We start from the raw sequence: 19,843 nt of genomic DNA, 5'->3' as shown, positions 1-19,843 counted from the left end.
CAAAGCACCAGCCAGCCCGTCCAACGCCCCGTTAGAGATTGTCGTGGCCGTGCCCGGTGGATGTGTTGTTCCAGCGCTGTGGCTGTCAGCTAAGTCATCAACCGTCGATGTCTCTCGGAGTCTGCGATCTCAATCAACCACTTCGCCACAAATGGCCCCTCCAAGGATCGTTGGATCTATCTGACAACCGGAACCGCTCGTTTCGTCTAGAATTCCCGATGCCTGTCCAACTTGTCGACGCGTCAAAGATAAGCTAGTATTCATGAAAATAATGGTCGACAGTCGCTGACTGTAGCCACTCTTGAACGGAGAACATGGCCCGACGAGTGCAGCACTGCTAAGTTGGCGGTGTTCTTTACCGGAGGCGAATGATGGGCTTGCCGCATATGCTGTATTGATAGCCCGGGGCGAAGCGGTCGATCGGGTTGGTGCGCACGCCGAAAAGGGCGACGACACCAACGATGGTCGTGATAACGATCCAGTTTATGTTTTGGATGTACGCTTCGACGAGCGGGACCTTGTCGACGTTGACCAAGTGGTTAAAGTTGAAGGTGAAGCCGAGGCCGCCGCCGACGCCGGCAATCGACCACGCCGTCAGGATGAATCCGTGGAGGGCGCCAATGTTATAGGCACCAAACATGTCGGTCAAGAAGGCCGGGATGGTCCCGAAGCCACCGCCGTAGCACAACGTGAGGAGCCAAATCTCGAAACGGAACCAGTCGTAGCTTTGGTTGCGCATGATCGTGGGCAGCGTGAGAAGGATCACGACTTGAGTCGTCAAGGTCGTGAAGAAGATGCACTTGCGCGCAAACGGCGGGTTCAGGTGGAAGAAGCGAACGAGAAAGTCGGACACCATCGGAACGAAGAGGCGGCCGCAGCAATTGAACGCGCCGTTGATCGAGACGACGGTCGCGCCTTCGTCCGGCGATTGCTTGAACACGCCCGTGGCCATGGGTGACAGCCGCGACAGGACGACGAGGCCGAACACGATGTTCCCGAACAGCATCAAGTACATGAAGAAGAAGTCGGCCGAGAGAAGGCAGTCAATCATGCTCATGTTCTTGACGTTCTTGTACCCGTCTTGGTGCTTGACGTGGGCCTCATGCACGTTCGCTGTGGCTTCGATGACAACTTCGTACTGGACAGCGTCGCTGCCATCGACGTCCTTGGCCACGACCGGCGATTGAATATCGGCCTTGCCTGTCTCGGCCTCCGCGGAGTGAGCCTCTTCCCCTTCAACATGGATCACGCCGTGGATGTTAATCCCGCCAACGCTAAATCCCGGTGGCGGCGTGCGCATGCACAGCGCGCAGAAGAACATGACGGCGGACATAACCACACCCAAAAAGATGAACGACCCAGGAAGGCCGAACGCCTTGATGGCAGGTAAGTAGACCTTGCCCCACACGATGGAGCCGGCGCCAAAACCGCCGACGGCGAACCCTGCGGCGGTCCCGCGCATGTCAGGGAACCACTTTTGCAACGCCGACACGGGCGAGATGTAGTTGATGCCGAGACCGAACCCAGTTACGAGACCGTACCCAAGGTACACGCCAACCATGGATTCATTGGTGAGCGAGATGGCCGCGATGATGTACCCGATGAGAAAGCATGACGTCCCGAGAAACATGCCAGCACGGGGACCGTTGCGTTCGAGCCACGGGCCAAGGAGCGCCGCGGTTGTGCCGAGGAGACCACATGCAATGTAGAACGTGTACACAGCATTCCCGGCGGACGCGTTCTTGTAAATGTACGTGTCGATTGGAGTGTTGTAGATCGACCACGAATAGAGCGACCCGCAGCAGAACTGGCAAAGAAAAGACGCGACGAAGAGGAACCATCGGTTGAACGGGATCAGCTTGGCCGTGAAGTACCGGTTGCCGAACCACGGCACGCAGATCAAGTACTGCTCGGCGTCAATTTGCTCGGGGGTTTTCACGGGCGGGTTTGACGTCCAGTGGCGCGCGAGGCACTGCGAGATCGACGACATGGCGGGGAGGCTCTTCCCGATGACGCAGCAAATTCGACACTGGCTGGTCCACTTGACCAAAATGTGCTGAAGAGGCACGTTTTAAACGTTGTCGTGAAGGTACGTATATGAATTTACAATTTCTAGAATTCAACAACATGAAAATAAGACCAAAGTGTGTATGGTTGCATAAGAGTCTTGTTTTTCGTATAATCTGTTTGCATATATTTTGACGCACTGGACTCTCTGGTACGAGAAAGGTCGTTCCTCATGGGTACTACTAGTAGATACTAGATCGTGGCAACGGGATCTGGCGATTCGAGCGCGCCGCTCTGGACCGTTGCCGGCGATCGTCCTCGGTTCGACCGTGCCAACTCCCCCTCGAACGCGTTCGGAATGAAACATATGAGGCAGTAACGTGGAGGCCGGCGGCGGTTGGTGCGACCTGGAGCACCCACATCTCGCCTTTACAGCGCTTTGGAGGGCGAAAAGTCACGAAGGCGCCTTCGACGCTGCGGGGGTGCCAGCGGCACGTTCGAGTGCCGAGGCATGGGAGTCTGAAAATGTCTGGGAATTCCCCTAAATATTCCATTTGGGGCGAAAATTTCAACTTTTCATGTCGTTTCCACTTTAATGGCGTTTTGGTACGCGGTGGACGTCAAAAATTTCCTCTGCCATAAAGGCACGATCGGTCACTTGGCAGAACATTACGTCGTCAAAGAACCGCTCCATAGCTCAAGGGAGAGGCATGGCTCTTCAGTGGAAATCCCCGATGCTTTCGCAATGACCTCCCCAAAATTCGAGGTTCAGTGCACGCAGAGCTTCCATGCATCGAAATGTAGTGGGGACATTGTGGCAAGTACAGGTGCATGTTTTTGAAGGACATCTACTTTACATCGTGACCTTTGTCGGACCAAATGCGGATTGTCCGATCTTGGCGATGGTCTGGGGCGACACATGGTCAGTATCAACAACAATAAACAGGCCAAATTATGGTGCTTTTCAGTTTGAAATTTTCTCTTCAATATTTTTTCCATCCGACGCCTTCCACCATCCAATGCCACGCGGTACACCTCCAATGCCCGCCGTAGCAAATCACATTCGTAGTCAGGGACACGTTTTCCCAAGCGCGGCGTACTCTTGGAGTCCTCCGCGGACACCGTCGCCTGTGCTGTCCACTTGAGGGCGGCTTTGGTGACTCGGCCGAGTTCATGGAAGGCGCGCGCATCACGTTGTGAGCCCCATTCGTTGTGAATCAAACGTAACTTTTGGTTTCCTCGCATGCGAAGGGACTGTCGATGCTACGTCGTGGCGTGTGTTCGACACGGGTGGCTGGGGCAACGCGACAAAGCATGGTCCAGAAAGAGACAATCGTGTTTAGAAACAATGGCTCTTGACGGTCGAGGAAGGCGGGGTGACGACCATGGTGGAAAACCCATGTAAAGACGAATCCTTCAACGTCTTCTTGGTGGCGAAGATTGCGAGAGCTGCGACAGCGGCGACTGCAAGGGCACCGCCGACGTACGGCATGCTGGACGCCGACTTGGATTGGCTGGACGACAGCGATGTGGCGGGGGCAGCACACGAATTCTGGGTGTTTGGGACGGTCGCTTGCGAGTTGTCGAACTCCGGATCCACGCGAAGGGCGAACACGCTGTTCTGCGACGACACGTAGATGATGCCCTTGCCAAAAGTGAGGGTGTGGACTTCTGCATCCGCCTCCAAACGACCAAGCAGCACACCCGCGGCGTCGAAGACGTAAATGTTGTTGCACATCGCCACGTACACAAACCCTTCGGCGTCCACCTTGATCGAGGAAGGGAATTTGCGAAGACATGTAACATTCGCGATCGTCGAGGTCCCGTCGACGTTGTACGTGTTGTTGGAGAAATCGAAGAAGCGCCGCGCGCACTCGATGGTACCATTGGGGAGCAGTTTGTACGCCTTTACGTACGGAGCGAGGGCGTCGGCGTTGTTGGCGTACAGCACATCTTCTTCCGGCGAGAACGCAATGCCGCGAGGACGGGTCAAGTTCGCATCGAGAATCTCGGTCGTCGAGCTCGTTCGAAGGAAGATGCCGTTGAACGGTAGTTCGCGCTTCGAGTCGAGCACGGTCAAGTTGGTCGAAAGCAGTTCTTCTGCTGACGACGCGAGGGCGAACGGACTATCGGTGAAGTACAGGTTGCCGTTCTGGGTGAACGTGATGTCGGTCGGACCGTTGAACTTGCGACCGCGGTACCGAATGAGCCAGTCGAGGACACGGCCATTGCATTCGCCGCCCTCTTGGCCGACGTAGTTGATCTGGCCAATGGTGCGACCACCGGTGCGGGCCACGAATACCTGCTTCGTCTTGGGGTCGACACTCAACCCACCACAGCCAGGGTAATAGATGTTGTCGCAGCCGTTGGGGCCAACGTTCTGCTCGTTGCACCCCGCCGTGACCGACACGGTTTCAACCTTGACTGTGTAGTCGTAGCACTTGCCTTCGGCGTCGGGGATCTTGGAGCCGCTCTCAGTTGTGGTGGTGGTCGTGGTTTGGGACTTGGCCGACTTGTATGACACAATGCTGTTCGCCTTGGCGTTACACATAAGGAGGCTCACCGCGGCGGCGTCGCTTTCCGCGAGACGGCGGCCGCCACCCGTTGACGGTCGCGCGTCATCGTCGATCACGACGATCGTGTCGAATGCGTCGAGGTTGCGAAGCGAGTTGTCCGTACCAGTGTTGGCGTTTTGATCTTGCGCTTCCTTGGCTTGTTGACGCAGAATCGCAAACAGATCGACCGGCTGCTTCTTGGTCGCGACATCACTTTGAATTCCATTGCTGGACGGTGACGTGGGTGCAGGTGCTGACGTGGACGCAGAAGCTGACGTGGACACAGGAGCAGACGTGGACGCAGGAGTCGATGTAGAAGAAGATGCACCGGTGCTGGAGGGCGCGTTGGTAGACGAAGAAACCGAGGTAGTGGCTGGTGCGGCCGCAGAAGTCGATGGAGCTGGGGTTGGTGCGGCAGTCGCACCAGGCGCGTACGAAATAGGGAGGTTGTTGTTCGTCGACGACGAAAACACCAACGGTAACTCATCGTTCTCGTACCTTTGGTACAAGACTCCTGTGAGCTTTAGGCCGTCGACTGCCGCGATGAAGGCGGCGGCGAGCGCGGCACTCAGGAAGGGCTTCATACCGGAGGTGGTGGGTTCTGGAATGAGAATTGCCCCGGCATGTTCTGAACGCAATGTCGCGACCTGGCTCGCGCAATAAAATCCTGTCGACCAGGTTACTGATAGTCAATCAAATTTAATGTATTTAAAAACAAATGGCACTATAAAAAATCACGCGAAGCGGCGACCGACATTTAATTAAATATCACTCTGATGTATGGAAAAGTCAGGTCGAATATAAAATACTGCCAAAAATGAGTTCGATTTGACGACTGCCTCGAAAAGTTGGCACTTTCTTCCCGAGCAAGCACGACCAAGCCTAGAGAGAAATACTATGGAAACTCTGAGAGGGAGTACCCGGCGAGGACTGATCGATGTATCCGTGATGTTAGCCTTCCTATCGCCCTGATGTGGGTGTGCGTGCGGGCCTGCCGAGCCCTCCGCGTGCCCAGATCGTCCATGCTTGGCCTTAGCGCGACCGCACCCACATCGCATATGCCCCATAGAACTGGATATTTTTGCATATGTAAAGTTCTCACCAATTCTGAGCAATACCCTTTCCTTGTTCACACCAATGGATTGATGGAAATTGTACTGGTGAGAAGTATAATATCGCACCTGTCATCGCACGGTCCATGCCACGGATGGGGCTCGACTCGCCCGATCCACCGGCCACAATGGGGTCAACGCGGTAGAGCAGGTTGAGTGGGTGGGCATTCTGCGAGATGATTCACGCTTCGGTGGATGACATCGATCTCGCCAGGTCGTGAAACATCCAGGCGACCCGGTACGCGATTTGTTGCCAGAGGTCTCGTGGACACTGTCACGCAGCTGAGTCGTTGAAGGCACGACTCTGGAACGAAGTGAACTCCTCGACGCCCTTGCAATCGCTTGTGGACTGCAGACAGATCTATAGCGAAACAGCACCGTCCACGATGCGTGACAGGTCTCGCTTGCGCGAACTCCTTCGTTCGACAGAACTAACGTTGTAAAAGGATGAAGCAATCGACAGATAGTTCGTACAGCGACGAAGTTGCCCTCTAAGGCAGCTGAGTGCGGACGGAGAAGGGGTACTATGGCCGCGCCGTCCTCGATTTGGTCCATTGGTTCTCCTGGGCACCTTTCCGAACCTGCCCTTGCGAGCCTTCAAGAAAGCAAGTGCAGGAAGCAGTGCAACGATCTTATAGAGCTCCCGCCGTCGTCGGCAGCATGTGGTTTCACTCCGACAGCGTACCAAGGGGAACCGAGGGCGGAGTGCCTCCCAAGAAGTCGATTCTGCTTTGGTCGGTGGTTTGGCATGACGGCTCCAGCTCGTTTTGTCTGAACTGGACATTTTACTACCTCTGCCCGTAAATGATTGCAATACAGTATTCAGTCTATTTTGAAAATGACCCCAGCACACAACAAATTCAATTCAAATCGCAATTGTCAACTCATCGCTTCTAATTTTGAATGTATTGGCTCTGTTATAATATTACAGTTCATTGGTTTTGACAGAGTGAAGCTATAAATTGTTCCCACAATAGCCCATACTACACGAAAGGGTCTTACAGGTAATGCCTTTACACAGGTTTCTACATCAAAAGTAACTGGATCGGCGAAAAGAGGTGCTAACGTTAGATGTTTGGCGCGACGGTTCGTGCGACGGAGGTTTGTTATCACCAAGATGGACTAATTCTACCAGCAGATCGATGCTTCATGTCCGAGGGGCGAGAGCTCTTGCGCAATACTACTACTTGGACTTGTCTGACGGAGGAAGTGTTTGAATGCCTAGCATCATTGATGCTGGGGAAAAAATCTATCTTCGACTTTGCGGAGGGTTGATATTATGGAATTCCATCTTACAACCGGAGAGCAAGTCTAGCAGGAGGCCTCCGCCGACCGCATGGGCGTCGATTCCGTGTGTCGATCTCGAAGATGTTGCGTTGGCACTCCCTTGTTGACGTCGAGATGCTGCCCATGTACTTCGTCAAGACTCTCGATGTGATGATACCGCCGGTCTGGATTCCGAGTCACAGGATTCGAAAGTATCGTGCCATTCGGGAGACAGGGTCATGGGATTTACAATCAACCCCCTCCACTACCATGTCCGCTGTGAGCACGCTATCAGCGGATGAGAGCTCCGTGCTGACCGCCGACGTGAGCTTGTAGCTCCAAGAGTTTGGACCTTCACGTGTGGCCGTACGTATTGACGACTGGAATCTGCTTGGAGCGCAACCCCCCGTACACGTCTGGCACCACGAGCCAAACCGGCACGTGCAACAGCAACTCGTTCTCCAAGAAGAAGCCCACCATCGGCGCGACATTTCGCATGAAGGGTGCGGCGGTGCTGGACGCGGCACTCAACACGTAGCTTCCGTCAGTGCTGGTCGAAGCGGACAACTCCGTGTGCATTACTGCTCAGGTGTGATCGCGCAGTGCTCCAGGTCGGATTCAGCCCTCGACGACGGCGCACAAGCTCTGCAACTCGTGGGGTGTCGATGGATAAGTTAGCCACATCCTCGTCAATGCGGCGCGAGCGGCAAAGGCATGTGCAACGTTGCCAAGGACGTCGTGCTCCCCAAGATCGTAAACACGTCCATGACCAAGCCGACTCGGTCGGGCTCACGTCGACCGAGTCCAACGATTCGGCAACAGCAGCAAGTGCTGCTGTTTGCCCACCGATTACACCAAGGACGACTGCGACTACTACAGTGCTGAGTATGGCATGGTTTGAACTCGGTGTCGTTGTCCAAGTCATGGAAAGATCCTTCGTCACATGCGCCATACCCTCCATGCCACTGGCACTCCCTCATTTGTGGCTTGCGGGCCAAAATTCCAAGTTTCGCAAAGTTGTAAACGAACCAATCAGAACGCAGTCAGATGGAATATTGTCGTATCGGACTCGATACAAAACACCAATAAAAACAAACTGAAATCGTTTTTTACGCATCAAGTTGGTCCAGGAGGCGGAGTGCGGAGACCTTCACGAAAGGATATGGTTGAGGGACTTTAGTTCTGTTGCGAGAAGAACGATTGTGAATGTCGTCGTGACATGGAGGGGATTTTTGCTCCCCTTTTCCTGCAACTCCCCCGTTTCGTGGGCATCTAACCACCACGCCAGCATTGCCCAGGCGGCACACACGATGCCGTTGCGACAGACAGTGGAGGCATTCTCCATGGCCAAGGCATGGACGGACGAGACAGAAGAAGCGCACGAGGCGTCTTCTCGGTCGCTCTCGTGCCCATCCATACTCTACAGTACCTGTCACATGTCGGATTCACGTACCGCCGCGTCCTTGCTTTCCCGCAGCCGGCCGACGCACGCAGTTGTTCATGAGCTCCACGCGAATCAACTCGACGCACCAACCTTTCACGGGGACAGACCGAATTTCTTACGAAGCGCGCGGACTGACAACGTGTCAAGGCACGATCGAGTGTGCACGTTGACACGGTCAAACGTAACGTGTATGTAACACACCAAAGGGAGCTCCGTGTGCCAAGGGCGGCATGGCGTATCCCTCATCAACAACGGCGCCTTCACTATTGCATCGCCGTCCGCGAACGAGCGCTGAAGTGTACCGACCGAAGTGACCCCCCCTCAAGTGCATGAACATGACCATTGCTTGTTTGAGATTGCGCGCCGAAAACCAATAAACTCACAGCCAATGGCAACTATGCCGTTCATAAAACAATTATCCATAGAGCTCGCCATATTCGTTCCATACACATTTCAAGGTAAATCAGATTGTTCTACCATGCAGAAAGTGGTGAGATGTTGCTACTGTTGCGGTATAAGGACTCAGAATAGTTGTTCATGATAGGACGTACCAACGTACAATGTATATTCCATTTCCACTTCATGTACGTATTGATCTTGTACAATCGAAGGATTTCCCGTTCAAACTGAATGTTTGACATCGCCCTGGATGTTCCCCTGCCGTGACCATTTGGAGCGAATGACCCTCGCACGCGGCGGCGATGGCGCTCGACGTATTGGCGACCCCATCAAGCTTCCCCGCCTGCCGTCCAATACATCCTCATTTCCATCACGCGAAGAGCGCGTACAGCTCCAAGCCATCGCAGAGCAGTCGCGGCGATTCTTGAGGCGGCTCGCGTACTCGTTGCCATCAACCAAGCCCACATGGGATCGTCTTGACGCGGACAACAACATGGAGCTGTACCAGATCAGGGACAAGAGCAGCGGGGACGATTTGATCAACGTATGTGGCGTCGCAAGCATCTATGGGACGCTGGCTGAAGTCGCAGACGCCCTCGTCATTCCACAGATTGTGCCCGACCCCGAGCGACGAGGCCCTACAACGTTCGTGGATGACTTGCTTGGGAGCCAGACACTGCTTCGCGTTGATGGCGAGACGTCCATCAAGTGGATGGCAGTTCAATGCGTGGACGGGATGGTCCACCGTGACTTCGTTGTGCTGCATGTATGCTGCCCTTTTCCATTTGCACCTCCTTCGCTCACGCGTCATGTAGTCCCGCGAACGCTTCCAAGACATTGAAACTCGAGGTGTTGTGATAGCGCTGCACTCGCTCGACTATCCAGGCGCCCCACCATCCTTTGAGACGTCGATCCACTCGGCATACCGCTTCGTTCGTGGCGGGATCTACCGCTCGGGCTTTGTCCTGCTCGAAAACTCGTCGACGCCAGGAATCATTGACGTTGTGTCTGTCTTCAAGGTCGATTTCAAGGGCGGCGACGTGCGTGGCGCGAACAAACTCCACCGAGCGACCGTATCGTCGTGGCTGCACTGGATGGGCGAACTGAACAAATTTCTCCTCTGCGAAAAGTTGCGGCGCGTTGGAGCTCCTCGTCTGCGCCGTGGCGGTGCCCAGACACCGCTCGCGTCGACCAAGGCCAGGCGGCAATGCGAGTCGTGCGATGCCCCATTCAAGTTCCAGTTTCGACCGCTGACACCGAAGAACCGGCGCCAGTGCATGATGTGCAGCGCCGTGCTGTGCAATGCGTGCACGGTTGAGTACACCGAGTCGGCCGTCACCCCCACGTCAGTCTTTTGTATCGCTTGTATCGTTAAATGGAATCCCGATGGCCCCACGATCAAGTTCATCCAGCCTCCGTCCACAACGATCGGGTCTCCTGCCACATCGTCGACACCGCAGATTCACCTGCGGTCCCAAGTCCACCAACGCTTTGCAGCCCCAGGGATCTCTGCGTCGCCGACCCCAGTCGCCGCGGCGACTCGACACACGGACGCGCACAGCCACTCCCACGGGAGCTTTGACACAAGCATCCCCATCCTCGGGTTCATTTGGCGAAATCATCGGGCGTGATCATTCACGTGATGGCCGTAGGGACGAAGATGGAGACATTGCGGACTTCACACCACCGCAACATCCCATGGAGCCCCTTGCTGGCAGCGACACCGATCTACATCGACTCGAACTCGTAGTCCAAGACCATTCAACCAGCCAGCCCCGCAAACAACAGCCCCCCGCTGCCACCTCCGCCACAGCAGATGTCCATCTTCGTACGACATTCTACCACATTCTCGAGCGTCGCGGACTCTGTCGTGGCAATTGTGTGCTCTTTAGTGGACGGCACGCTGCCACGTCACACAGCCGTGTTTGACCGCAGCGTGCTTCGCGACGTCGACGAGTCTGCCGCCGACAATGCAGGCATGGCTCACGACCCCGTTCGCCGCTTGGAGACTCTGCGACGGGATATGCACGGCGCGGTCAGCGACATCGTGCGGGAGTCGAGTCGGGGCAATGCTGCGGCGGTCAAGGTCGCCCTCGAACGCCGCAAAGAACTCAAGGAACAGATCAAGCAATTGCAAGACTTGTTAACGGCACAGGGCGTATCGATCGTGGTGTGTGCATACCTTTCATGAGTTGATGCTGACGTGGAGATGTGATTCAGAGGGGTTCGAACGTGCGGCGGTCGTCTGAAGGCCGCGTTTCACTGCACGACGATCTGCGCGCGTCGCAGGTGGAGGTCCTGGCGCGTCGATCCAAGACTCGCGAGAGCGTCGGTTCATTCTTCTCGAAAGAATCCCTGGACAATCTCAACCCGAACGACATTGCCGCGCTACAAGCCAAGATGGACAGCCTCTTGGTACCTACCACACGAATCGATGGATTTTGAACGAATGGGTGGCCAACAGGTATCGACTCCATCCTCCAGCGACGAGTGCCGGGACAACAACAGTAAAGGGACGACATCGCCGGCACACCCCTCGTGGCGGAAGAGCTCGGACGATGGCCAGCTGCGGAATGACGTGGTGAAGGCCGTGGCATCGTCCACATCGACCGAACCCGTCGGATGCATGACCCCGGCTACTGTGCCGGACGATGTCCGGCTTAGCGACATCCAGATCTTCACAGCGTCCAACACACGGGTGGACGTCAAGGATTTGAATCACTTGGACGACATCCATAGTTTTGCTCTTTAATCGAACCGGTGTCCGCCATCCGTTTGGATGGCCAGCAACAATGCGGCTCTCGCGTACTTGCACTCTCGTTGCAAGATCGAGTCGGTCGGATGGCATCGCGCCACGGTGTCCAACATATTCAGTTGTGTCGTCCACAGGTGTGTCGGCGCCGACGGCAACGCCAGCCGCACGATGCAGCATATTTCGATCTGGATCTTGGCATGCGCCATGAAACTCGATTGGCACTCGAGCACCGTGGGCACGAGGGCGTCGTGGGTGGCGGACAGCGCCAACACGTGATGCACCAGGCGCAGCAACTGGTACACCGTGCATTCCTTTCGTTGGCCGTGATATGTCACGATCGCTTCGTGGACGCATTCCAGACCGCCGCCCGCGGACAACTGCATGGCATGTCACGATGACATCTCCGTCCGACATGCACGCACCTCAACCGCATGCGCCGGCGACACGTGGCACAGCGACATGTACAGAAACACGACTTCATCGACGACAACGTCATCGTCTACGTGCGCGATGAACACGCAACGAAACCAGGCAGCGTCGGCAAACAAATGTGCGGCCGACTCTACGCAAAAGGAAGTGTTGGCGTCGTTGGGAGGTTGCACCTTTATCGGTGACGGCAGTGATAAACTTGAGGCAGATCACGACGAGGGACTGGGGCACGTTGCCCCGCACGAGCAACCCGATCATGTGGCTGCCAAGGCCCACGACCGCGTCCTAGTCTTAGCATCAGTCAGGAGGATCGATTCCTGTGTTGAAACCTCTCGAAATCGCGATCGAAATCGTATGGCTATCGACAGAACACACTGACATCCATGGTGCTGAATATCCAAGTTGCCCTGGTGTCGTTGGAGCGTCTTGAGGACGAGTTGGGCGCCGTCCAAAGTCTCCAGGAAGCGCAGACCAGAGGGTTGGCTGGCCGCGACGAGAGTGGCCAGCGCCCACAGGACCTCTCGAACGACACGAGGAACTGCCATGTAGTGAATCTACGATGGATGCATCATGGCAGGCCATGGCGCGAACGGACCGAACCAAGGTCTGCATGAGTTGATCGAGCCCTCGTTTCGTTTCCAAGCGCAAAATATTCCGCGGCGCCCGTGCCAAGAAGCGAAAAGCCTGGCTGCCGTAGAGCTGCACTTCTTCGCTTTGCATGGTGGACGCCATGGCGTCGAGAACAACTTCGCATGCTCCAGCCACACCCAACTTTTTGGCATCGTCATCCCCGCCTGCGTATACACGTTCAGATGCCTCGCGATCCATACAATGTACCCTTTCGATCGATACATTGCTGAAGCGCCATCAAACCTTCCACAATGACGTGCCTGTCGTCCCAGTGGCGACGCATGCTCTGGACGATTTCGTCGTATGCCATGGTGGCCACCGCATCGTCGAACGACGTCCGGGACATTTTTTTATGAAACTGCACGTCGTTTCACTCGCAGACATGACCGCCATCTCCGTTGTGGACGGTGCGGTCGCTCTGCCCACGGGGGGGCCATCCCTTTATCTGCGGCTTCTTGTAGGTGTCGCCTTGGCAGTTCTTGGCGACGATGGATCGCCGCCGCACACCGATGGTACCGCCGGACACGTCGTCTTGGTGCTTGATCGGATGCAGGGGAAGTGTGGGTGAACTGCAGCGACGACAAAGACAACGTCATCCGGTATACGCGCTTCTTCGCCGACTTTGGACCGCTCAACCTGGCGCAGGTCCGCACTTCCGTCACTCCCTCGAACTCAACTCGACTGTAGACAGTTCGGTTTTGCCTCCGCCTGAACGTGTTCGCGTCGACAGGTCGAGTCGTCTGCTTCACCAAGTAAGGCATGCGTCGATGCCACTGCGAGCCCACCGGTCGTCGTCCATGCAGGCGGCGCGACAGGCACCACACGGCGAATGCAGCAGCGTTACTCGCTCTGTACGCTGTCTTGATTCGAGGCAAAGGTGCGCAAGAGGCAAGTCGCCCATTCGACTCGCTCGACCTTCCGCCGTTCCGAGATGCGGCGCATGGGGTATGCACGTACGGCATCTCAGTGGAAGATTGTGCGTCGGCCGTGGTCAAGGTCCACTCGTGCGCGAGAGCAGCAGCAGCAGCTCACATGTTTGGCTAGGCGATTCAAACCAAGTTGTGGGCCATCGACTCGTTCGTGTCATCTCGAATCCGTGCGCATGTGACGGTGCCGTGCGCAGGTTTGATGTCGCCGAGTTCGAGCGCATGGCCATGGTAGAGCATGGAGATATGACGTGGATGGTGCCTGGCAAGCTTCTCGCATTCAGGTGTGTGCATGGACTGAATCCACTCGTCGTTTCGTCAACTTGGGCGTAGTGGCCCGCTCGCGGAGCGATACGAGTTTGCGCCAGGCAAGTTTACGTTGCGGGCCCAAGACTATAGCAAGCTATTTCACGAGATGGGGGTACGTTCTCAATGGGAACGACAGGAATGGTGTGGCTGCTGACAGCGCGACCAAGGTCTCGACCGTCGGTGAGCGCTGCGACTTGATCGGTTTGAGAACAGTGGCTGGGGTAGTTCGACTGAACGAGCAGTGCTACGACCGGAAAAAGTTTGTCCATGCAGGCATCCACCACGTACAACCTCTCGCCCATGACGACGCGCGGTCAGTGGTGCTGCTGTAGGTGGACTTGATCTTTCCCGACGGGAGTACGCCCACCGACGGCATCTTGGACAAGTTTATCAACGTTTGTGGTGTGCCATCGTCACCCGTGCTAACATGGGTGCGCCAGATCTGCGAGCGCGAGCGAGGCGCTGTGGCTGTGCATTGCAAGGCAGGGCTCGGCCGCACTGGCACTGTCATCGCCGCCTACATCATCAAGGTACCAGACGCATCGCTAGCATGCACAACTCTGACATGGCCGACAGCACTATCACTTTACAGCGAACGAAGCTATTGCGTGGTGCCGACTCTGTCGCCCCGGCTGCATCGTGGGCCCGCAACAGTACTTCCTAGCGCATAAACAAGCCTCGCTGTGGGCCCAACCCACGTGTAGCCGTCCCCCGTACGATCCTCGCCGCATGCACGATGTACTCACACCACGGTCAGTTCCAAGTCCAAGCGCCCGTCCGTCGCACGGAGACCACGATCGCGGCAATCGTCCGATTAAGCTATTGGTGGCGTTGCTCTGCCGCGGTCGGGCGTGTATATCCGAGTGAAAGGAGCACGCGAACAAGGTAGTAGAGCTCGACGTTCTTCACTTGGGCATCTTGGTTCGAGTACGCTTGGTGCTGCGACGCCTAGAGCATGCGATTGTAGCCATCCATCGTCGCCGACATCGTACCGTTTCAAACATGTCGATGATCTCGCGATCGGTGAATTCGCGAGGAAAGTGCGCGCCACACTAGAGAGTTCGTTTACAGTGCCACGGACGAGACGAGCGATACCGCTGCCTTGAACTCGTGGACGTCCAGCGCCTCGGGCGAGTCTTCGTGCTGAAGGGCGGCCACCATGCTATCCATGTCTTGGGTTGCCTGGTGAAGCCAGATGTGCACAGCCAACCGCAGGATAACTTCGAGCTGTAGTTGGACCTTTCTCAAAGTACGTCATGGAAAAGGGATGGCTGGGGGGGCGTACCTTTTGCCGCGAAGGCTCTGGTGGCGGTGCGACGAGGCCAGTGTCAGGGAAGGCGTGCCTGTCGTGCGCGACGAAGCGGTCGTCCGCGCCGTGTGCAAGGAGCTTCTTGATGTATTGATCGCGCCGTCGTCGGTCCACACCGCCGACGATGTTCGCACCAAGAGACTTGCTTTCGACGCTTCGGCCCCCAAAATCTCCGTCAATCGGCCGTGCGACTCACTCGACACGAGAACACGGTTGAATGGATGGCTGCGAGGAAGTTGACTGGCAAACGCACTGCCCACTCGATCGGCCGTCACAAATACTTCGGCTAACGCACCTTCAATCGCTGTCAAGTCAAACATGGCAAGCTTCACAAGCGACGTCGCAAGAACTCCTGCCAGCGTCGGCAGTGGAATTAGCGCCCCAACAACGCTGAAGACACAGTCGGCGAGTCGCGAGAGGTACATCTTGACCCCCGTCAATCCAAGGAGCGCCGCCATCACCTCAACACGGGGATGCGATTTCTTGTGTTCGATGAGACCGACGGTGTAGAGATAGAGCTGGGCTGCTGCAACAGGTCGGCTTCGGAATCGCTGGAGGAACCAGCACCAGGTAAACTTGGGCAGGCTCTGCGTGGGCTGGTTCAACGACGCGTGCCGGGTATCATCGAGCGATTTGTCGACCCAGAGCGCATTCGTTGTCTCCAGGACAGCCGTGGATGGCCAGAGCGCAAGCTGGTCGTCGGGGAGACTGCAGTTGGCCATTACGGCTTCCATCCACCGATGATGGACTGCCGCATCCGACCGAGATTGCCATAGCCGTTCTTGGAACTCGACTGGCCACGTGGTTTCTTTGCTCAACGGGCCGAACAGGCCTCGATAAAATTGCCATGGACACGTTTGCATGTAGTCGTCCGTGCCGCGGACACGCGGAACCACGAATGGCTCTACATCGCTCCCGTCCAACCACACAATTTTAGTTCGGCTGATTACCTCGCTGTCGAATGCCATGCCGCCGGGCATTTCTCGTCCTGTCGGCGCCGGCCGGATCTGGCAGCTTCTCCATTGCTACGAGCTCCTTCCTCGACATTTCCTCCATCTGCCGCATGCAGTGGTGGACCATATCCCGCAGTTCGGCACTCGTGGGCTGCTCTTGAATCAAGCGCTCCTCAAACTCGTTGCTACGGTGAAGCCATGCGTGAATGCGACACACTTCGAGAACAAAGACTACTTGGTCAGCCGAGTCTGGTCCAATGCGTCCATGGCCAAGGCTTGAATCTGTCGTTGGTTTGTATCGAATGCCGACTCGGCGGTATGGAGCTGGCACGTCATGTCGTTGAGTTTCGTCTTGGCAGCGCGCACGTCGTGAGTGAGCTGTGCGTTTGCCGTCTTCAACGTCTCCACTTCCGCTTCCAGCGCGCTCGACCGCATCGACTCGATGACGGCGTCGGCGTACTTGCGCTACCACGCCGCCGCCTCAGCTTCGAGCTAAGAGTGGCCGTTCAAATAACATTCGTGCAACTGGTGCAATCTGGACCTTGATGGCGAAATGCTCCATGGCGTGGCGGTGCTTTTGCGCATGCATCTCGCGGGTGAGCATGTGTTCGAGCTGCAAACCCGTGTGGTGCGGTGGAACGTCAGCAGATGGAAGCGCTGCGTCGTTGACGCCGCCGGCCAGGCCAACGAGACTGAACTGCCCTGGTGACGATGTATTGGAAGACGATGCTAGAATGGAATCGTCACGGCGCTTGGATGGATTTAGGGGACGGCGGACGTCGGAGGAAGGTGGGGTTAGTTTGGAGCGGGGAAGAGCGCTCGCAGACGTGGCCTGATGTTCATTTAAGCGCAAGACCGGCCAGGGTTGCCATGGAGATGGTACCCGTCGGAGTGTTGCAAGAAAAGGGGTCGATGGAGTGTGTGGCACAGGACCGGTAGCGTTCAATGGGAGCTGGCCCAAGAGCGATGCCTTGGTCGCAGTTCGCAAGCGCCGTTTGATGGCAACTTCCCTGGAGAACTCGGCGGCTTTTTGCCTCACAACGCTGTCGACGTACTCCTGCAACCAATTTAACTGGGCACGGTTTGAATCCATTCACCTTTTCGTTGCTCGTGAGGCAGCTGTCGAGTTCAGCTTGCAGCGATTCAACGCTGGCAGACGATGGCGCTTGGCGCCGCAGCACTCGATCCGCTTTGATTTCGCTCAGGCGCAGCGGACTCGGTGGGTGACAGATGCCCTCGACATCCGTCGACATCAATGCGACGTTTCGCTAAAGAAAATCCAGTTACACGTTAGGTTGAAGACCCGTGGAGGAATCGCATGCTCGACGCTTGCGGAGCGACGACAAATGAAGCACAACGGGGCGACCTAGGCTCTATCGCCAGCTCCACTTGGAGCCCAACGGAACGAGGTACGTATTCGTAGCAGATCGCTTCTGTCCATCCATTCGAACCGAACGCAACGGAGACTGGAGGCACGGCGCACAGTTTGTGCCGTTGCGCGTTGACGCATCCATCGTTTGGTGGAGACGAATGTGCATTTGATTCTGTCACTTAACTCTGGTCGGTGTCGGGCTGCTCGACGAGCTTGAACTTCTTGCGCGAGTCTTCGAAACGCGTCATCTTTTGGTCGCTGCCGATGACGCCAACGCGGCCGTCAACCGTCGCGGGCGAGGCGAAGATGCTGCTCTTCTTGGGGTTCGAGATCACGCCGATCACCCGCTTCTTGCTCGCTTTGGCCTGGAACTTGGCCCAGTCGTTCTGCTTGGTGTTACGTTCAATGTCGATCGCTTTGTGCCTGTTCAGCGACTTGATTGCACGAATCCTACGACAAAGCTGAGCCAAGTGATCTCGACGTCGAGTGGAATCCACCGCTTTCGCTTGCGATCTCGCTCGGCTTCGGAATCTGTCGGCAAAATGGCCAAGCTAGCTGGGATCGCAATGAGCGACATGTCGTCTTTCTTGGGAGCTTCTGCCACGGGGGCAGTGTTCGTTGCGGCCTTGGTCTCGACCGGGCGAAGGTATGCCTCCGGCACTTCCTCCAGGTTGCCGTATCCCTCGAAGAGCACCATCACGCCATGGGATGTCACCTCCTTGATGACTGCTTTGTAATACACGCCATCGACGTAGTATTTTGCCTGACATCAACTTCCGCGTGAGCAAAGAATGTGCAGGACGACCGAACCATGCACGAAACGCCAACGTCGATCCCATGCAGCAGGGGCGCGGATCCGGTGTCAATTGCCCGAAGGGACGTCAAGTCCACATCCTGCTTGACTTTTAGCCCCAGTAGATGGATTGTGAATGTGTTCCCGCCACCTGGCGCGCGCTTGATGCCTTCGACCACCCCTGCGGATAACCGCATTCAGTCGTCTTTGTCCTTGTCTTTGTTGTGACAGAATGGGATGACTGACGTCGTACCTGGGAACCACTGTCCTTCGCGTAAGACCTCCACGTATGTTCCAACAGGAAACGCTGCCCCGGTATCGGCAGTATGCCGGCTGTCGACGCATGAACTGAGGTGGTGGTTGACCATGCCCTGTGTGAGTTTGATCACCTCCTTCAAGTCGGCCGCGATTCCAATCAGCTCTTGATTGTCCGGGTCTGTCGTTAAGAGCAGCTGGATCGTTTCTAGCTGCCCATTGAACGTCACCAGGCGCTCCTGCAGCTCCGCCACGCTTGCTTCCTCCCCTGTGGCGGTCGCCATCGCTCGATCCAGAGCGATAAATCCGTCCAAACATTCGCGTACGGATAATTTGTCATCCGGATACCACGGTTTCACAGCTGGAAATGAGCGCGGACGACCAGAGCGCGGCCATCAGGCGCGAGTTGCCGCATGTGATCCGAGCCATGAGCAAGGGCTTGGATCCAAAGGAGAAGATTATGATGGATGGCCCAGCGGAGAAGGCTGTAGCACTGAAGCATATTGCAATTGGAAAGACCCGAGCGCTGATGGGCGGAGCGTTTGGCAGTGTGGTTGGACTTGGGGCTTGGAAGGGCATGCGGTCCAACAACAAGATCTTTGGCGCTTTCCTCGGCGGTAAGTCCACTGAATCTTTGCGTTCATGGCTGGTTCCTCATGACTGCTAAGGGTCGGGCGCCATCGTTGGAGCGGTGTACGGCATCATGTCCATTCGGGAAGAGTTCTTCGTTGACATCCTCAGCATCCCCGACGATCAGTCAGATTTTGCCAAGACTGCCCGAGCAATGTAAATATCTACATACATGTGAGCTAATTCCATTCTCATGCCTAGCATCGAGCGTGAAATGCCGCAGAGCATCATCTTGAAGGAAGCGTATCGCCGCATGGGCAACCTCTCCAGCAACTCGGACTCCCTCCAGTACGTGCCATGTCACGTGGGCACACTTCCAACCTAAGATACGCGTAGGAATGCATGGGAGGACTCCAAAAGACAGGAAAAGGTGCACGACCTAAGCCACCGACAGCTCTCATGGGAGGCGGCGGCATCGTCGTCGTCGAGTAGTGAGTCCCAGGCCGGCCGCTTTTCCGATGCCAACCTTCCGAGTCCGTTGTCCGTTGAACAGTTCCCGCCGCCAACGTCCAAGCCATCAAAAAATGTGTTTGGTTTTCCCACAAGCACGAAGGCAAGCCCTGGACTCGTGGCGTCTGGGCCGCCGGCGGAAGCGGGGCCGCCACCTACGACGTGGGAAGAGATCCGAAAGCGCAGCAGCGGCATACAATAAACACGTTTTGTGTAGAAATACACTACGAGCTGCTTCGGATGACGACT

General features: G+C 56.2%; 10 protein-coding genes across 12 annotated transcripts; 4 read left to right on the top strand and 6 right to left on the bottom strand.

Annotated features, from left to right (window-relative positions):
• Positions 1-196: 196 nt before the first annotated feature.
• Positions 197-2,037, bottom strand: H310_06892 (hypothetical protein). The gene has a single exon (XM_008872107.1). The coding sequence runs from the start codon at positions 1,988-1,990 to the stop codon at positions 356-358; it is 1,635 nt and encodes a 544-aa protein (XP_008870329.1). The 5' UTR covers positions 1,991-2,037; the 3' UTR covers positions 197-355.
• Positions 2,038-3,041: 1,004 nt separating this feature from the next.
• Positions 3,042-5,208, bottom strand: H310_06891 (hypothetical protein). Its single transcript, XM_008872106.1, has one exon. The coding sequence runs from the start codon at positions 5,144-5,146 to the stop codon at positions 3,347-3,349; it is 1,800 nt and encodes a 599-aa protein (XP_008870328.1). The 5' UTR covers positions 5,147-5,208; the 3' UTR covers positions 3,042-3,346.
• Positions 5,209-5,624: 416 nt separating this feature from the next.
• On the bottom strand, positions 5,625-6,440 carry H310_06890 (hypothetical protein). The gene has a single exon (XM_008872105.1). The coding sequence runs from the start codon at positions 6,227-6,229 to the stop codon at positions 5,747-5,749; it is 483 nt and encodes a 160-aa protein (XP_008870327.1). The 5' UTR covers positions 6,230-6,440; the 3' UTR covers positions 5,625-5,746.
• Positions 6,441-7,075: 635 nt separating this feature from the next.
• H310_06889 (hypothetical protein) lies at positions 7,076-7,478 on the top strand (the record flags this gene model as incomplete). Its single annotated transcript, XM_008872104.1, has 2 exons — positions 7,076-7,152; positions 7,277-7,478. 2 exons carry the CDS (start codon positions 7,076-7,078, stop codon positions 7,476-7,478), a joined length of 279 nt encoding a protein of 92 aa, XP_008870326.1.
• Positions 7,479-9,063: 1,585 nt separating this feature from the next.
• Positions 9,064-11,360, top strand: H310_06888 (hypothetical protein; the record flags this gene model as incomplete). Its single annotated transcript, XM_008872103.1, has 7 exons — positions 9,064-9,549; positions 9,599-10,386; positions 10,436-10,611; positions 10,676-10,953; positions 11,004-11,198; positions 11,248-11,290; positions 11,350-11,360. 7 exons carry the CDS (start codon positions 9,064-9,066, stop codon positions 11,358-11,360), a joined length of 1,977 nt encoding a protein of 658 aa, XP_008870325.1.
• On the bottom strand, positions 10,938-12,949 carry H310_06887 (hypothetical protein). The gene is made up of 6 exons (XM_008872102.1): positions 12,805-12,949; positions 12,568-12,761; positions 12,297-12,521; positions 12,141-12,252; positions 11,961-12,100; positions 10,938-11,915 (listed from the first exon to the last, which is right to left on the bottom strand). Exons 1-6 carry the CDS (start codon positions 12,941-12,943, stop codon positions 11,532-11,534), a joined length of 1,194 nt encoding a protein of 397 aa, XP_008870324.1. The 5' UTR covers positions 12,944-12,949; the 3' UTR covers positions 10,938-11,531.
• A 30-nt stretch (positions 12,950-12,979) lies between these two features.
• On the top strand, positions 12,980-14,650 carry H310_06886 (hypothetical protein; the record flags this gene model as incomplete). Its single annotated transcript, XM_008872101.1, has 13 exons — positions 12,980-13,004; positions 13,059-13,109; positions 13,151-13,242; positions 13,285-13,349; positions 13,401-13,593; positions 13,642-13,673; positions 13,721-13,807; positions 13,857-13,944; positions 14,000-14,116; positions 14,165-14,227; positions 14,273-14,362; positions 14,409-14,545; positions 14,590-14,650. 13 exons carry the CDS (start codon positions 12,980-12,982, stop codon positions 14,648-14,650), a joined length of 1,101 nt encoding a protein of 366 aa, XP_008870323.1.
• A 1,403-nt stretch (positions 14,651-16,053) lies between these two features.
• On the bottom strand, positions 16,054-17,356 carry H310_06885. 2 transcript variants are annotated; one of them, XM_008872099.1, is made up of 5 exons: positions 17,192-17,356; positions 16,978-17,151; positions 16,636-16,926; positions 16,330-16,586; positions 16,054-16,279 (listed from the first exon to the last, which is right to left on the bottom strand). In XM_008872099.1, exons 1-4 carry the CDS (start codon positions 17,345-17,347, stop codon positions 16,560-16,562), a joined length of 648 nt encoding a protein of 215 aa, XP_008870321.1. In that variant the 5' UTR covers positions 17,348-17,356; the 3' UTR covers positions 16,054-16,279; positions 16,330-16,559. The 2 variants fall into 2 exon arrangements, with proteins under 2 accessions (XP_008870321.1, XP_008870322.1); XM_008872100.1 differs by lacking the exon at positions 16,054-16,279 and having other exon boundaries at positions 16,293-16,586.
• Positions 17,357-17,561: 205 nt separating this feature from the next.
• On the bottom strand, positions 17,562-18,815 carry H310_06884. 2 transcript variants are annotated; one of them, XM_008872097.1, is made up of 4 exons: positions 18,513-18,815; positions 18,277-18,440; positions 17,964-18,229; positions 17,562-17,916 (listed from the first exon to the last, which is right to left on the bottom strand). In XM_008872097.1, exons 1-4 carry the CDS (start codon positions 18,796-18,798, stop codon positions 17,646-17,648), a joined length of 987 nt encoding a protein of 328 aa, XP_008870319.1. In that variant the 5' UTR covers positions 18,799-18,815; the 3' UTR covers positions 17,562-17,645. The 2 variants fall into 2 exon arrangements, with proteins under 2 accessions (XP_008870319.1, XP_008870320.1); XM_008872098.1 differs by having other exon boundaries at positions 17,562-18,229.
• A 70-nt stretch (positions 18,816-18,885) lies between these two features.
• H310_06883 (hypothetical protein) lies at positions 18,886-19,835 on the top strand. Its single transcript, XM_008872096.1, has 4 exons — positions 18,886-19,131; positions 19,183-19,300; positions 19,346-19,432; positions 19,481-19,835. Exons 1-4 carry the CDS (start codon positions 18,942-18,944, stop codon positions 19,794-19,796), a joined length of 711 nt encoding a protein of 236 aa, XP_008870318.1. The 5' UTR covers positions 18,886-18,941; the 3' UTR covers positions 19,797-19,835.
• Positions 19,836-19,843: the final 8 nt, after the last annotated feature.

The sequence above is a fragment of the Aphanomyces invadans genome, assembly GCF_000520115.1.
Source record: "Aphanomyces invadans strain NJM9701 unplaced genomic scaffold supercont1.12, whole genome shotgun sequence".
Lineage (NCBI taxonomy): Eukaryota > Oomycota > Saprolegniomycetes > Saprolegniales > Verrucalvaceae > Aphanomyces > Aphanomyces invadans.
This window is presented reverse-complemented; position numbering and strand designations above follow the sequence as displayed.

Coding starts and splice junctions, on each gene's coding strand:
- H310_06892 (XM_008872107.1), bottom strand. CDS start 1,990: ATGTCGTCGATCTCGCAGTGCCTCGCGCGCCACTGGACGTCAAACCCG.
- H310_06891 (XM_008872106.1), bottom strand. CDS start 5,146: ATGAAGCCCTTCCTGAGTGCCGCGCTCGCCGCCGCCTTCATCGCGGCA.
- H310_06890 (XM_008872105.1), bottom strand. CDS start 6,229: ATGGACCAAATCGAGGACGGCGCGGCCATAGTACCCCTTCTCCGTCCG.
- H310_06887 (XM_008872102.1), bottom strand. CDS start 12,943: ATGTCCCGGACGTCGTTCGACGATGCGGTGGCCACCATGGCATACGAC. Junction 12,253..12,296: donor TTCGATCGCGATTTCGAGAG/GTTTCAACACAG, acceptor TGCTAAGACTAG/GACGCGGTCGTGGGCCTTGG. Junction 11,916..11,960: donor CGCCGGCGCATGCGGTTGAG/GTGCGTGCATGT, acceptor CATGCCATGCAG/TTGTCCGCGGGCGGCGGTCT.
- H310_06885 (XM_008872099.1), bottom strand. CDS start 17,347: ATGTCGACGGATGTCGAGGGCATCTGTCACCCACCGAGTCCGCTGCGC. Junction 17,152..17,191: donor GCCTCACGAGCAACGAAAAG/GTGAATGGATTC, acceptor AATTGGTTGCAG/GAGTACGTCGACAGCGTTGT. Junction 16,587..16,635: donor TGGAGCATTTCGCCATCAAG/GTCCAGATTGCA, acceptor GGCCACTCTTAG/CTCGAAGCTGAGGCGGCGGC.
- H310_06884 (XM_008872097.1), bottom strand. CDS start 18,798: ATGGCGACCGCCACAGGGGAGGAAGCAAGCGTGGCGGAGCTGCAGGAG. Junction 18,230..18,276: donor ACGTTGGCGTTTCGTGCATG/GTTCGGTCGTCC, acceptor AGTTGATGTCAG/GCAAAATACTACGTCGATGG. Junction 17,917..17,963: donor CGAGATCGCAAGCGAAAGCG/GTGGATTCCACT, acceptor GCTTTGTCGTAG/GATTCGTGCAATCAAGTCGC.
- H310_06883 (XM_008872096.1), top strand. CDS start 18,942: ATGAGCAAGGGCTTGGATCCAAAGGAGAAGATTATGATGGATGGCCCA. Junction 19,132..19,182: donor CTTTGGCGCTTTCCTCGGCG/GTAAGTCCACTG, acceptor ATGACTGCTAAG/GGTCGGGCGCCATCGTTGGA. Junction 19,301..19,345: donor GCCAAGACTGCCCGAGCAAT/GTAAATATCTAC, acceptor TCTCATGCCTAG/CATCGAGCGTGAAATGCCGC.